We start from the raw sequence: 14,618 nt of genomic DNA, 5'->3' as shown, positions 1-14,618 counted from the left end.
TTTGTGTGGGGGGGTGGAGGGTGAGAAAACCTGGATTTGTGCTGGAAATGGCCCACCTGTTGATCACTTTAGATAAGCTATTACCAGCAGGACAGTGGGGTGGGAGGAGGTATTGTTTCATGATTTCTGTGTGTATATAAAGTCTGCTGCAGTTTCCACGGTATGCATCCGATGAAGTGAGCTGTAGCTCACGAAAGCTCATGCTCAAATAAATTGGTTAGTCTCTAAGGTGCCACAAGTCCTCCTGTTCTTTTTGCGAATACAGACTAACACAGCTGTTACTCTGAAACCTGTTGTAGGACTGTGATCCTGTATTGAGCCGTGACACGCGGAGTGCCTTTTCCAGACCCGAGGAAGAGCTCTGGCGAGCTCCAGAGCGTTTCTCTGGCCAACGGAAGCTGGGCCATAGAAGAGACGGCCCCAGCCGCCCTGCCCCTCCGGAGCGCGGGACCAAGGGGCTGCAGCAGGCCGGCCGGCCGCCGGGGCGTGCTGAGGGCAGGCGGGGCAGCCAGGCCGATGTCACTGCGAGGCGCCTTGGGCGCTGGGGGAGCCTGGCGGGGGGGAGGGGCTACCCAGGGGCGGGGCACCGCAGGGGAGCAGTGGGGTGGCCCAGGGCCGGCTTGGGGAGGCTGCCTGGGGCGGGCCACGGGGGGTCGCCAGGGGGCTGGAGCAGTGGGCGGGGCTGAGGAAAGGGGGCGGGGCCGAGGGCTGGGGCAGGGACGATGCGCGGAGCGGGCAGGACAGGTCGCTATGGTGACGGTCACCGCCCAGGCGGCACGGCAACGCGCGCACTGACGTCATCCTCGCGCGCCGCACGCAGACCCAGGGTGACGCGCGGTTCGGCCTGGCTGAGGAAATTCCGGCGCGCGGGAGCTGTGCGTCATCGCCGCGCGCCGCACTCCGGGAGGGGCCGGGCCGGGGCCCGGAGGCGGCTGCGGGCGGCGCCGGGACCGACGGGGATCGGGGCCCAGGAGCCGGGAGATGGCGGGTGAGTCAACGGCGCGCGAGGGGCTACGCCCCCCCCACGCGCCTCCCGGCCCCGGCGAAAGAGCCTCCGCTCCCCCCCCGGGGGGCTGTCTGTGCGGGGGGGCTCCTCCCCCGGGGGCGCTGTCTGTGCGGGGGGGGCGCTCCTCGGCCCCTCCCCCCCGGGGGCGCTGTCTGTGCGGGGGGGGCGCTGTCTGTGCGGGGGGGCGCTCCTCCCCCTCCCCTCCCCCCCCGGGGGGCTGTCTGTGCGGGGGGGTGCTCCTCGGCCCCTCCCCCCCCCGGGGGCGCTGTCTGTGCGGGGGGGGCGCTCCTCGCCCTGCTCTCCTCCCCCCCGTTTTGGCTGTGTGCGGGGGGCCTCCTCGCCCTCCTCTCCTCCCCCCCCGGGGGGGCTGTCTGTGTGGGTTAGGGTCTTTTTTTTCTTTTTCCAACCCAGTTCTCAGGGTGGAGGGGGGGCTTTTTCCACTTCCTGGATTACTGGTTGTGTTGTAGTCTTCTCCAGACTGCCTTGTCCCAGCCATTGCTCCCACTCTGCTTTCTCCTCCCCTTTCACTTCTGGCTTGTGCTCTGTCAGGAGGAGGCTCCCTGGCCACTCTGCCTTAGTTCTACATTCGCTGTGTGGGACCTGCTGGCTTCTCACTTCTCTCTTTGTTCCTTGGCAGATGAGGCTGTGGCAGCCAGCAGTGCTGGGGAGTTCAAAGCCAATGCAGAGCAGCCCCTGCTGATGCCCACATGAGGAAGCAGTGCCATTTAGTTCTCCTGGGACACCGCAAAGCAATATGAAACCTGCTCATGAGAGAAGCCAGGAATGCCTTCCCCCAAAGAAACGAGACCTTCCTGTCACCAGTGAGGATGTGGGGAGGGTAGCCAGCTGCTCTACCAATCACACGCCGGTGAGCGATGCCCCAGAGTGGTGCAGGAGCGTCATGGTGACTGGACAGAGCCAAGCACCATTACCATATGGCCTTGGCAGTGATGGTGCTGAAGCAGTAGCTGGCCTGACTGTGGATCAATATGGCATGCTATACAAAGTGGCTGTGCCTCCAGCCACCTTCTCTCCCACGGGCCTCCACCCGGTTGTGAACATGAGTCCTCTGCCCCCCAGCTTTAATGTAACCTCTTCCCTGATCCAGCATCCAGGGATTCCATATCCCCCCATCCACTATGCTCAGATTCCCTCTACATCTCTTCAGTTTATAGGGTCACATTACACAGTACCCTATGCTGTGCCCCCCGGCTTCCTCCCTAGTCCTCTTCTATCACCTTCTACCAACCTCCCCACCTCTCATGTTCCCCGTTTTGTGCCATATGCCTCTCTTTTTCCAGAAGAAGCCACTCCCTCCCCCCAAACTACTTCTCCTGCTCATGTTTTCAGCAAAGCTGCCTCTGTCATCTCCCCTTCAGGCCAAATGCAGCACCATGCTGGAGTGCAGCCACTGGACATCACACAGAGTAGAGTTCCTGTCTATTACCAGATGTCCCGGCTCCCACCAGGGTATTCAGCATACGAGACCTCCACTGTAGGGGGAAGCCCAGATCCTCCTCTGCAAGAAAGTCAACTGAGTTCAGAGGTAGCCTCTGCCAATGGTGGACAGAGACATCTGGAGCATAGTGTGGTGAGGAGGACCAGTGAGGCTTTGGCCTCTGCCAGCAATAAAGCTGAAGGCCCGCACCCTGGGGCTGCAGTGCAGTGTGTGGTGGATGGACAGCTCTTTTCAGGTTATCAGACTCTGAGAACAGAGGACTCTGTGCCAGCTCACAGAAGCACGCCAGACACTGACTTGGAGGTGCAGAGAGTGGTTGGGGTGTTGGCTTCTCAGGATTACTCTATTCTGGCAGCCCAGAGAAAGGATGGCCTGAGCCCTTTAAACCTTTGCCATAATATCCCTGATCAGCAGGGGGAGTCAAGGGGCTTGCTGAGGAACCCAGTGGAAACAGCTGAGAAAAGCCAGGCCAGGAGTCCATATGTGATGTCCCCTGAGGAGCCAGTTAGACACAGACAGTTACCCAAAGGAATGGTAATAGCTAATGGCAAGCCAGTCTTGGTGCGTATTGGGTCTGAGCCCGTCAGGTCTTCTGCTTCAGAAATCCTGATGAGACAGAGTCCAGATGCACAGACCCACGGAAGCTCACGTGACAAGGACTCAGCCCAGTTGCAACCCCCCAGCTCCTCACATCTGCCCTCCCATTTCATGAAAGGAGCCATCATACAGCTGGCCACAGGGGAGCTGAAGAGGGTGGAAGACCTGCAGACCCAGGATTTTGTGCGGAGTGCTGAGGTTAGCGGGGGCCTGAAGATTGACTCCAGCACAGTGGTGGATATCCAGGAGAGTCAGTGGCCTGGGTTTGTCACATTGCATTTTGTGGTTGGGGAGCAGCAGAGTAAAGTGAGCATTGACGTACCCCCCGAGCATCCCTTCTTCGTGTATGGCCAGGGCTGGTCCTCCTGTAGCCCGGGGCGGACCGCTCAGCTCTTTGCTCTGCCCTGTCACAGGCTGCAGGTGGGCGATGTCTGCATATCAATCAGTTTACAGAGCTTGAATGGCAACTCTGCTTCTCAGGCTAACTGCCCTCTTGCGGGCCAGCTGGTGCCCACCAGAGAGAGGCCCGAGAGAACAGGTCAGGGGCCCAGAGAGCCATCCGACAGAGCCAGTGAGAGGAAGAATCAGTCAGAAAGGGACAGTGCAGCCCAGATTTCCTGTACGGAGTCCTCCCAGCCTGACCCTGGTGCTCAGCACTGCTGGACAGCCCCAGGCTTCCAAAGATACAGCATGCAGGGGGAGGAGTCTCATCCGTCCCTGCTTCGTCCCTCTTTCATTCCACAGGAGGTCAAGCTGTCTATAGAAGGGCGTTCTAATGCAGGGAAGTGATCTCTTTGAGGCCATGACCTGGGACGTCACCCATGAGTGAGCCTCACCTTTTTCAGGTGGAGAATTTGCACAGACTGAGTGGTGGGTTCACCAGCCTGGCTGCTCTTTGCCGTGCAGAGCTGGATTTGTTCCAGTTCAATTGTTGATCATTGAGGAATCTAGAGAGCTCCAGTCTTCAGGGAGCAGCAGCAATGGGCTAACTAAGGACGGAGGACAGGGCATGTGGTCGTGAGCGTGTGACTAGAAGCATTCCAGAGGTTGGGACTTTCACACATCTGTCTTAGTGCCTGAGTTTCCTGCAGGGCAGGGTCTGAGCATTCAGAATGGGTGGGGGAGTCAAGAAGAGCAGACCCAAAAAGCCACAGCTTAAGGTAGCAGATAAAATGTCTGAAGTTCTTATTCCTCTTTTTGTGGTGGGAAGGGGTGAGTCCCCACTGGGATTCAGGGGACACTGCTCCTAGCACCCCCTTTCTTCACACATGCACTTTAAAAGGAAACTTCTTCACAAATGGAGCTGTTCGTGAGGTGCGGGGGAGATGCAGGTGCTGCTCTGGTGGCCTCTGCTTGATGTATCTCCTCCACTGAATCCTATTGGGCTTTCTTCTAGCAAAGCATCTGTAGAAAGAGAGACTGCAGTGAATATTAGAAATTGGAGAGGAAGGTCCTAGAGGATGGGTAGGGAGTGATTGAACTGGGGACGGGCCTATGGCAGCTGGGATAGGGCATGAGCTGTAGTTGGTTCCCCACTATACAGATACCAAGTAATTATTTGTCACCAAAGCTAAGTCTAATTATAGCATTTCCTAGTGGTAATTGCTATAATAAAGGTGATATGAAGACTGTATTTTAAAGCTTTCTTCACATGGTCATAACTTTCTAAAAAAAATCTCCTTTTGGGCTTAAACTTTCCATTCTTGGATTCAAACTGTAGCTGAATTTTTGGGGAGAAAACTGAGCCAAAATGTTTTTAAGTTGCTCTTTAGATAAGGATGAAAATGTATTCTTCCACTGTGAAAAGACTGACACTTGTGTACATCAATACATCAAAATTGGCTGAACTACTCCAAACAAAAACTTTTCAGGTGGCTCATCACTCCTTCCAGGGTAATTTGTTAAATATAACAACTATAAACAAGAGAGAAATGTGTGTGCAGGCATGATACAAAATTTCCACTAAGTTTAGAGTCCCTATACTAATCACAGGACTATGGAATAACATGCACAATATCTCTGGACAATTTCGTAGGTGTCCTTTTACGCTGGATGCTCTGATGCTTCACTGTGGAGTCCACTGCAGAACTACACAGTGAAATCGAGAGATGAGTGTTTTTCTTAAACAAGGATGTGTAGAACAGTTTAATACATTATTATGGTCATAACACTCCGTCCAAGTGAAAGTACTTGTGTTCACACTAACTTGCTCACTCTGGACATTCTTAGTATCGAGTCACCTCTGACTGCACAAGAAGAAATCCAGAATAGGCCAACTAGGTGGTGAGAATGAGAGAACCTTCACTTTGGCATATCCTGACTTTTGAGTATTCCTCATTGTATTACAGTCAACAGTTTTTGTATTCGGAACATGCCTGCGTAGAGGTGTTAGTATCTTTGAGGAGTGCATGCACCTCAAGCTTCGAGCTGGGTTCCTGATGGTGTCTCACTCCAGTTCTATTTTGCATCTTCTTGCTTTCTCTTCCTCTTGTTTTTTCCTCAATTTCCATCTTCCCAAACACTGCTGCCTGGAGTGCTTGGCTGCTGGGCGCTATTTTTATTCTGTCTCCCTGAGTAGCTTGGGTATCAATGCCTCCAGCTGGTGAACAGTCTCTGCACCTTTTATTTTCCTCCAGAACCTTTGTTGTTTTGCTGAGCTTGCAGTCGTTGTGGCTCCTAACAGATCAGTGTTTGTCCACATTCCCCTTGACGTGCCTCCTAACCGAGTTGGCACTAGTGTATGTGCACTATGTGGGAACACTGTGTTTTAGGCATTAAGAAGCTTAGAGAGTCAACAGAATGTTCCTTCACCCGGCATATCTCCCTGTCTCCCTAGTGCTGGGATCCCCAGAACACTCTTGGCAGTTTATTCTGTCACCACCTTTGAAATGTCTGCACTTGTCTCTCTCCCCAAGGCAAACAGGTGCTTTCCCTGTGTTGCTCGTGGATTGGTCTGATGTCAGGAAGGTGCCTGGACCTGTGGCCATGTAGCCTCACCAGGCCTCTACCAGAGCAGAGATTCTAGCTGTCTTTACTTTTCTCTGGCCTTTGGATGCATAATCTGCAGCTCCCTCTGGCCAATAAGCAATTTCTAGTTAGTCCCATTAGTAAATTTGAAAGACTAAAACCAAAATGACACTCTTCCTGGGAAACTTTGGCCTCCCTTGGTTGCAGCAGCAGAGAGAACAAATGTTTGCACAGCACCTTTTGACTGTAAAACAGATTGGTCAAGCTCTAGGTGCTTGGCCTCTCATCACACTTCTTCCCTGCTGTTTCACCTACTTGCTGCTTGCTTGACTCTCCTGCATGAAGATCTTGGTTGTTACACTGGCTTGTCCTGAGTAGCCTGCACTTTGGTTATAGACACAGGGCAAAGAGCCAAGGGGTAGTTTTCTGTAGTGGGTTGATAGGTGAGGAGAAGGTTATGGCAGGTACACATGCATCTTGGAGTAGAAATGTAAGGGGGCTGGTTGTGTGCATGGAGGGAGATTACTTGAGCAGTTGAATGGTGTAGACCCCTGCCATGTGCCTCACTAAATACAGGAGCCTCTTTGTCCCTCTTGGAAAGGGGTTTTGAAGAGTCTGCTTCATAGTGAAAGATGTTACTGTGCCCGCCCCCTCCACTGTGCTCTGTCAGCCAGCTAAAAGGGTAGGCGCAGATGCCTTCCAAGCCATCTACAGCCAGGCTAAAATGTAACTTCAGTGCTCCCCACATTTTGCTCTGTCGCCTTTCTCCACCTGACTACCAGTCTGTCCTGCTGCCTGCTTGCATATCTATGGTAAGCAGTGCTGATGTGGGCTCAGTGGAGGAAGCCAGTGAGAGTGTGACCTTTCTCAATGCTTTTCCTCTTCTCTCCCTCTGACCAATCCCACAGTTCAGCAAGTAAGTTCCAGCTGTCACTCTTCTATTCTGGGCCCTTACAGCAGCACCGAAACCACATCCAAAGGGGAGTACCAAATGAAGGATGTAGGACACTGGGCCCTTGCCGCAGAGGCAGGTAACAGAAATGGACCACAGAAGCTGCCAGGTCCCCCAGCAGTCAGCAGAGTCTCCCCTAGCTCTTTATGGGTGGCTGTAGTGATAGTCTGTGTGTCGGCTGGTCTCAGGAAAGTCTGGAGGTAGTAAGTGGGGGAGAAGCTGAGAGGAATGACTGTGGGGGAGCCCAAGACAGAGCCTGCTGGGGGTTCTCTGGTTTGCAGGAAGAGATGATCTGAAAGAGGGTCCAGAATGAGTTGGCCACGGGGGCTTCTGTGTTTGCAAGAGTGGGGATAGACTTACCAGAGCAATAAGGTGTTTCTGCTGTTACACTACAGAGGGAAGGAGAGCTGCTGACCTCAGCCTCACCCAGTGTAGGTGATCTGACCAGAGCACTGGGGTCTTCAGGCACATCTTCCCTGCCAGGCTCACGGCGGGGCTTTGGGAAGATTCCGTAATATGCAATAATGGGGATCTGCAGCCATCTGTTCCATCTCCTGAAACATTCCAGGGGACAGCTGCCCAGCAGAGGCCAGGCTGGTAGCTATGGTGTACGCTGTTTCCCCAGGAATGGGGGACTAGGTCTGAGTGACAGAGCTCCCATTACTCCCAGACTATGCAGAGGAAGCCCTGGTTAGAAAGGAGGGGTGCTGCAGAGGGAGCTCTGCCAGCCCTTCCTAGCAGGGGCACTAGTAAAATGCACTTTTCACATTAAGTATTTGTTCCATTTCATACCCTTCTTTCCCCTGTAGAGAAGTAAAAATCCCTGTAACTTAGCAAATGTTCTGTTTGTTAACCACAGCAACTCAAGCAGCCTGAACACCAGTTCCTGCCTGCAGCAGCGCATGTGCCTTCCCCTAGTGTCAAACTCACAACCACTCTGTCTTTCGGGCTGTTCTAAGGCCTGAAATTGTTCAGAGGAAGCTGCTAAAATGGCTCTGAATGTGCATTCTGTACAGGGAGTCTGAACCAGGGTGTGCTCTTGGTGCCATGAATGTGCTGATGGTGGAGACCCCTCCGCTGCATTTATATCTGTGTGCGTTGAGGGGAGAGGACTGCACAGCTAGCCCCTAGCATCCTTCCCAGGCATGCTAGGCCCCTCCAGACAGTGTACATCCCAGTTTCTCTCCACTTGCATAGCACCTTAGAGTAAGGGGAAGGATTGTTGCATACAAATGGCTTCGGGGTCTCAAGAAATAGGGAAGTGCCACGCTGGGGAAATGGGCTGGGCTGACCCACAGCTAGGTGGTCTTGTAGATAACTACTCAACCCTCAACTATAATCCCCAGTTATGTAATGGCTGTATAGACATGTAACCAACTGCATTGTATCTAAAGCCTTAGAACTAGTCAGGTGCTCCCCTCCAACCTTGTTCCAGTCCCTCTCTTCCTACCTGATCTTTAACAAAGCATTAATAATTCTAAGGATAATCTCTATTTTGTTGTGCTTTTTTTGTAACTGTTTTAAATAAATCAATTTGTACTGTATATTTGTACTTTTGGTGAGATCCTTTCCTGTTTTACCATTTTAAGTCTGTACTTGGCTACACACAGATTGTATTTTTATTGTTAATGCTCTTCTTATGAATATTGCATTTAACTTGTTGACTATGTAAACACAGTATATATCTATATATCTATATCTATATATAAACCAATAGTTTTTCCTTCTGTGTTTGCGACTTCTTGCTTCTCTGTGGCACCCATGTTCCTTTGGGCATTTGGATGCAGGCCCCCTCTTCTTGTACAAGGTGACCTAGAGGCTGATGATGCAAGTGTAAGTAAGTGGCAAGAGCCTGCTAGTAAACATGGCTTATGATCAATGTCTATGTTCAAACCCTTCTGCGCTGAGTATCCAGTTCCTACAGCCATTCCTCTGGGCTAGCCCTGATCAGCAGCAAAGCCTAATCCCCTAATCATAGACTTCAAGGTCAGAAGGGACCATTATGATCATCTAGTCTGACCTCCTGCACAACGCAGGCCACAGAATCTCACCCAACAACTCCTGTAACAAACCCCTAACTTATGTCTGAGCTATTGAAGTCCTCAAATCATGGTTTAAAGACATCAAGGTGCAGAGAATCCTCCAGCAAGTGACCTGTGTCCCATGCTGCAGAGGAAGGCAAAAAAAACCCAGAGCCTCTGCCAATCTGCCCTGGGGGAAAATTCCTTCCTAACCCCAAATATGGCGATCAGCTAAATCCTGAGCATGTGGGCATGTCTCACCAGCCAGACACCTGGGAAAGAATTTTCTGTAGTAACTCAGATCCCATCCCATCACAGGCCATTGGGACTATTGCTAGTAATCGAAGATCAATTCATTGCCAAAATTAGGCTAACCCATCATACCATCTCCTCCATAAACTTATCAAGCTTTGTCTTGAAGCCAGATATGTCTTTTGCCCCCACTGCTTCCCTTGGAAGGCTGTTCCAGAACTTCACTCATCTGATGGTTAGAAACCTTCATCTAATTTCAAGTCTAAACTTCCTGATGGCCAGTTTATATCCATTTGTTCTTGTGTCTACATTGGTACTGAGCTTAAATAATTCTTCTCCCTCGATGGTATTTATCCCTCTGATATCCCTCTAATGCACTGTGGGGCAGCAGGAATAACATTTGAAGGGCAAACATCGCAGTTCTTGGGGCTGGTAAAGGAGTAAAACGGGATAGCGGGAAGAACAGAGGGAGGAGATCAGAGCCAACAGCAAAAGAAGAACTAAACAAGACAACACAGGACAAAGTGTATCTGACAAGGCCCAGAGACAAAATGCTTGCTTCTGGAAGTCAGCCCCCACAGTGACACATGATGGGGCAACTGAAGGTAAGAAAATAACAATTTTGGCAGGATGTGACACCCATGATTGGTGCAAACTGTTGAGAAAGCTTTGAGAAGGATTAAATGCTTGTTGCAGCTAACGCTCAGGCTCCCAAATAGTTTCGGTTGCTTGCAACTCTCCAAACAATGCTCATAATTGGTTCCCAGGCATCCATCACTGTTGTATCTGCAGCACCTAATACAAAATTAAGGGACACTGTCAAATTAGTTTCTTTACGTTTACTCAATAAATTAAAATCCTGTTTCTGGGAAAGGCTCTTTTAAATGCTGTGGCTGGATCTTTTCTTATTTTAAACTTAGATTTCAAGCACACAAGGGACCATTATGATTATTTCAGTTGACCAGCTGCATAATGCAGGCCAAAGAATTTATCCCCCCATGATTCCTGTGACAGGGACAGTTCTGGTTGAGTGAGAGTGTGTTTTAGAAAAACATCAGTCTTGCTGGAAAGACCTCAAATGATGAAGACTCCACCATATCCTTTGGTAAACTGTTCCATTGGTTAATCCCACTCGCTGTTAATTTGTGCCTTATCTCTAGTCCAAGTTGGTCTAGCTTCGATTTCCAACCACTGGGTGTTTATACTGCTCTCTACCAGGTTAAAGAGCCCTCTAGTATCAGGAATGTTCTCTGCATGTAGGTATTTACACACCAATTTCAAGTCACCTCTTAACCACCTCTTGGATAAGCGAAATTGAACTTCTTAAGACTCGCTGTAGGGCAGTTTTTTGCAGACCTCAGATCATTCTTGCAGCTCATTTCTGAGCCCTTTCCAACTCGTCAGGATAGTCTACACGAGTCTAACTGATGCTATATGCCATGGGTAATGACACCTCCCTCTTTCTACTGGATATTTTCGCTTATACATCTATGTGTTGTATATTGCTCTCTTGGCCACTGATTTGCCCTGGAACTTTCTGTTCAGTTGGTTTTCACCATGACTCTTCAGTCCTTTTCAGAGTCTCTGCTTTATAGATACAGTCCCACATCCTGGATATGTGACCTACATTCTTGTTCCTAGAAGTTTGACCTTGCATTGGGCTGTATTAAAACGCATGTTTGAGTAAGCCTAGATTCCCAAGTGATCCAGATAGTACTGTAGAATTGGTTTGTCCTTATTGTTTACTACTCTGCCAATCTTTGTGTCATCCATAAACTTCACCAGCAATGATTTTATTTAGTTCTTCCAGATCACCGAGAGAGTAAGCTTTGGCCCAAGCTATTGTCATAACTCCTGGACTGGGGAGACTCACTCCACCACAGACTTCCTGTATGATCTTGTGCAAGTCACTTTGTTTCTCAATCCCCTTTGGTACAAAGGGGATAATCCCACTGCCCTACTTCAGAGGTGTTTGTGAAACTAAATACCCTGAAGCCTGGAAGGTGTTCAGATACTACAATGATGGAGGCTATATAAGTATCACAGATAAAGACAATGGGTAGCATTGGGCCAAGGATAGATTGCTGGGGGATCCTCCTAGAAGCATTTGAAAATAGATTCCCCCTCACCTCCTCCCGCCCCCCCCAACACACACATTTTGTCTCTTGCTGAGTCCTGACCCTGCAATGACTCAACATGTGGAACGTTCTGCTCCAAGGAGTCCTGCTGAAGCCAGGCTGCTTAGCCTGGAACATTGGACAGGTGCACAAGCAAGTCAGTCCTTGCAGCATCAGGGCCTTGATGTTTGAGTCTTTTCGGCAAGGAAGAGTGAGCCCAGACTAAAACATCTTAAAAACGGGGTCTCTTTTTCACTCACTAGGTCCTGTTGCAGTAATTGAGGGTGTTATCTGTAGCTACAGTGGGTACAAAATGTTCAGCTAGATGTGACTTTCAAGTTGATGCCTCTTTAAGACTCATCAAATTTGTCCATATAGGAGCCTGCTCTTTACCATTGCTACAATCACCTGCAGTTGCTTGAGGTTTTTGCTGTTCTGGGGAGCAGCGGTGGGGTTTGTAGAATGCACTAAAGGGGTGTGGGCTTTTCACCTTCAACATTACAAAAAGGTCAGTTTATTGGAAAAGTTTTGAGGAAAACCAGTTTTGCCCTCTAAGCTGAGGCTGAAAGTCTTTCTGACTATTGTGTAGTCATCCTTTTTTTCCCCTTGTGTCACATTATTGACTTGAACTGGGACCCTATAGAACATGGCTGCAACCAAGGTCCCATAGTGGCACCAAATCTTGTATAAAGGGGGTCAAATAAGGTGTCTAAGACAAGGTTATGGTTGGCTGGTTATGATTATGCGATCTGTGTGCATGTATCATTTTTGTATTTAAAGTTATAAGTATTACCTCTATACTGTCTGTATTTCAAACTTGTGCTATGCTTCTGGGTGACACCCCAGACAAGTTGGGGTCAGCTCTGCCTAGCCTGCTGGGTGGCCCATTGAGGACCATCAGCGACACAACTGACCCATTGAGAGAAGGCAGACTCGCCTTGTGACTCCGCAAGGCATGCAGGGACCTGCCTAGGGACAGAACTCTGAAGTGTTTCCAGGCCACGGGATGGGCAGCTTGTCTTTGAGACAAAGAAAGCAGAGACCACATGGCAAGAGAGTATACAAAGCTGCTGCAGCTCCTCCATGTGGTCTTCAGTCCTGTGTCTGGCCTCTGGAGGGACTTTGCTACACTGAAGCTTTGAACCAAGGACTGAATGACCCATCCCAGCTGTGAATGTTCTCCAGAGACTTGATTTGAACCTGCAGTTTATTCCATCACTGCTGCAAGCCTGAACCAAGAACTTTGCCATCACTGTATGTCATTGATTCCATTGAACCAATCCTAGCTCTCATCTTTATCTTTCCTTTTATGAATAAACCTTTAGATTTTAGATTCTAAAGGATTGGCAACAGTGTGATTTGTGGGTAAGATCTGATTTGTACATTGACCTGGGGCTGGGGCTTGGTCCTTTGGGATCGAGAGACCCTTTTCTCTTTTACTGGAGTATTGGTTTTCATAACCATTCGTTTCCATAACAAGTGGCACTGGTGGTGAAACAGGGAAACTGGAGTGTCTAAGGGAATTGCTTGTGTGACTTGTGGTTAGCCAGTGGGGTAAAACCAAAGTCCTCTCTGTTTGGCTGGGTTGGTTTGCCTTAGAGGTGGAAAACCCCAGCCTTGGGCTGTGACTGCCCTGTTTCAAGCAATTTGTCCTGAATTGGCGCACTCAGTGGGGTCCTGCCAGAACCAGCATTGTTACACCTGGGGACAGTGGAACCTTGAAATCTGTTAGGTGCCTAGTGCTCCTGTTGGACGAAAGCCCCAGCCGTGGTTGAGAAGTGGGCTAATGAAGCGAAGATCTGTGAGCACACTGACTAGCATTTGCTAAGACTTTGCCTGATCCCCTGGCCTCGCAGTGCATTTGCGTGTGTGAGAATGAAATGCACCAACTCTTTAAAAAACAAACTATATTAACCAGGCTAAGGAATCAGGGGTGAGAAAACGGTCACGCTTGTAACTCTTCTTTTAGCTCAACTGTGGCTCCATTATGCAACTTCTGCATTTTCATTTACAAAAATCGTATTTTTTGTTGCAAAGATATGATATAACAGGCGTGGCCAAGCTGACCCTCCAAGCTGCATACGGCAATCTTCAGAAGTTCAAGAGTCGGGGCTTGCCTGCCAGGCTCGAGGCTTCTGCTGAAGGCCTGAGCCCAGCAAGTATGCCCTGCAGGCCTGAAGCCCCCAAACCCCCTTCCCTGCAGAGGCAATGCGTGGGAGGGGAATGTATGGTCACGTGCCCACCCAAGATGTTTGCCAGGGTTTCCTGGCCTTGCTCCGTCATGTGCTGCCAGGTCCTTCCTGCATGGCAGCTGCTGGAGCCAGGAAAACGGGAGTTGCAGCCCTGGAGAGAGGCCAGGCAGTGGCAAACAGCTGCGAGGTGCAGGGAGCTAAATCAGCAGACCCTCCTTGCAGCTCCCAGCTGTTTGCCACCGCCAGTTCATGCAGAGCTAACACCTGAGAGCTACAGGAAGGTGCCCTGGAGGGTAAAAGGGGGTGTGTACCTGGGAGATGACTCAAGCTGGGGGGGCAAAGTTGTTTCTCCCCCCAACCCCAACAGCAAGCACTAGTCATCCTCTGGCAGATGCTCCTAGCCCCACCAAAAGCCCTGAGCTCCCCCCTCCCAGGCTGATAGGTAGAGAATGATAGGGGGGAAGGGGGGCTCCGTGAGCTGCATTTTAACTGTAAAAGAGCCACATGTGGCTCGGAGAGCTGCGGTTTGGCTACCCCTGCAATATAACCTAAAGTACATAAGAATAAGAACATAAGAACGGCCCTACTGGGTCAGACCAATGTTCCATCCAGCCCAGTATCCTGCCTGCCGACAGGGGCCAGATCCAGGTGCCCCAGAGGGAGTGAACAGACCAGGTCATCATCAAGTGATCCATCCCCTGTCACCCATTCCCAACTCCTGGCAAAAAGAGGCTAGGGACACCATCCCTGCCAGAACTAGGCACAGTAACACTAAAACAGTTTTAGTAAAACTAAAACTGGTCCTGCTTCGAGCAGGGGGTTGGACTAGATGACCTTCTGGGGTCCCTTCCAACCCTTATATTCTATGATTCTATGAAAACAGATACACAAGGGTTACCATCTGCTCCTCTGCTTTAATGTGGTACATTTCCCAGTGCAGCCCAAAATGACTTTAGCCTTTGTAGTTGAGGCATATCAGTGTTTAGCTCTATCTCTGCCCGCTCTCAGGATCACTGCTCCTCATTTTCTTCCTCCGATGGTGTCCCTGGGTTTCT

The 14,618-nt window shown here is 50.3% G+C and overlaps 1 protein-coding gene across 1 annotated transcript; it reads left to right on the top strand.

The window, feature by feature from the left end:
* Positions 1 to 878: 878 nt before the first annotated feature.
* ATXN1L (ataxin 1 like) lies at positions 879 to 8,708 on the top strand. Its single transcript, XM_048816544.2, has 2 exons — positions 879 to 988; positions 1,644 to 8,708. The coding sequence occupies exon 2, from the start codon at positions 1,761 to 1,763 to the stop codon at positions 3,849 to 3,851; it is 2,091 nt and encodes a 696-aa protein (XP_048672501.1). The 5' UTR covers positions 879 to 988; positions 1,644 to 1,760; the 3' UTR covers positions 3,852 to 8,708.
* The last annotated feature ends 5,910 nt before the right edge of the window (positions 8,709 to 14,618 follow it).

The sequence above is a fragment of the Caretta caretta genome, chromosome 12 (genome assembly GCF_965140235.1).
Source record: "Caretta caretta isolate rCarCar2 chromosome 12, rCarCar1.hap1, whole genome shotgun sequence".
NCBI lineage: Eukaryota > Metazoa > Chordata > Testudines > Cheloniidae > Caretta > Caretta caretta.
This window is presented reverse-complemented; position numbering and strand designations above follow the sequence as displayed.

Bases quoted from the DNA above. Each gene is read 5' to 3' on its own strand.
- ATXN1L (XM_048816544.2), top strand. From the start codon at position 1,761: ATGAAACCTGCTCATGAGAGAAGCCAGGAATGCCTTCCCCCAAAGAAA.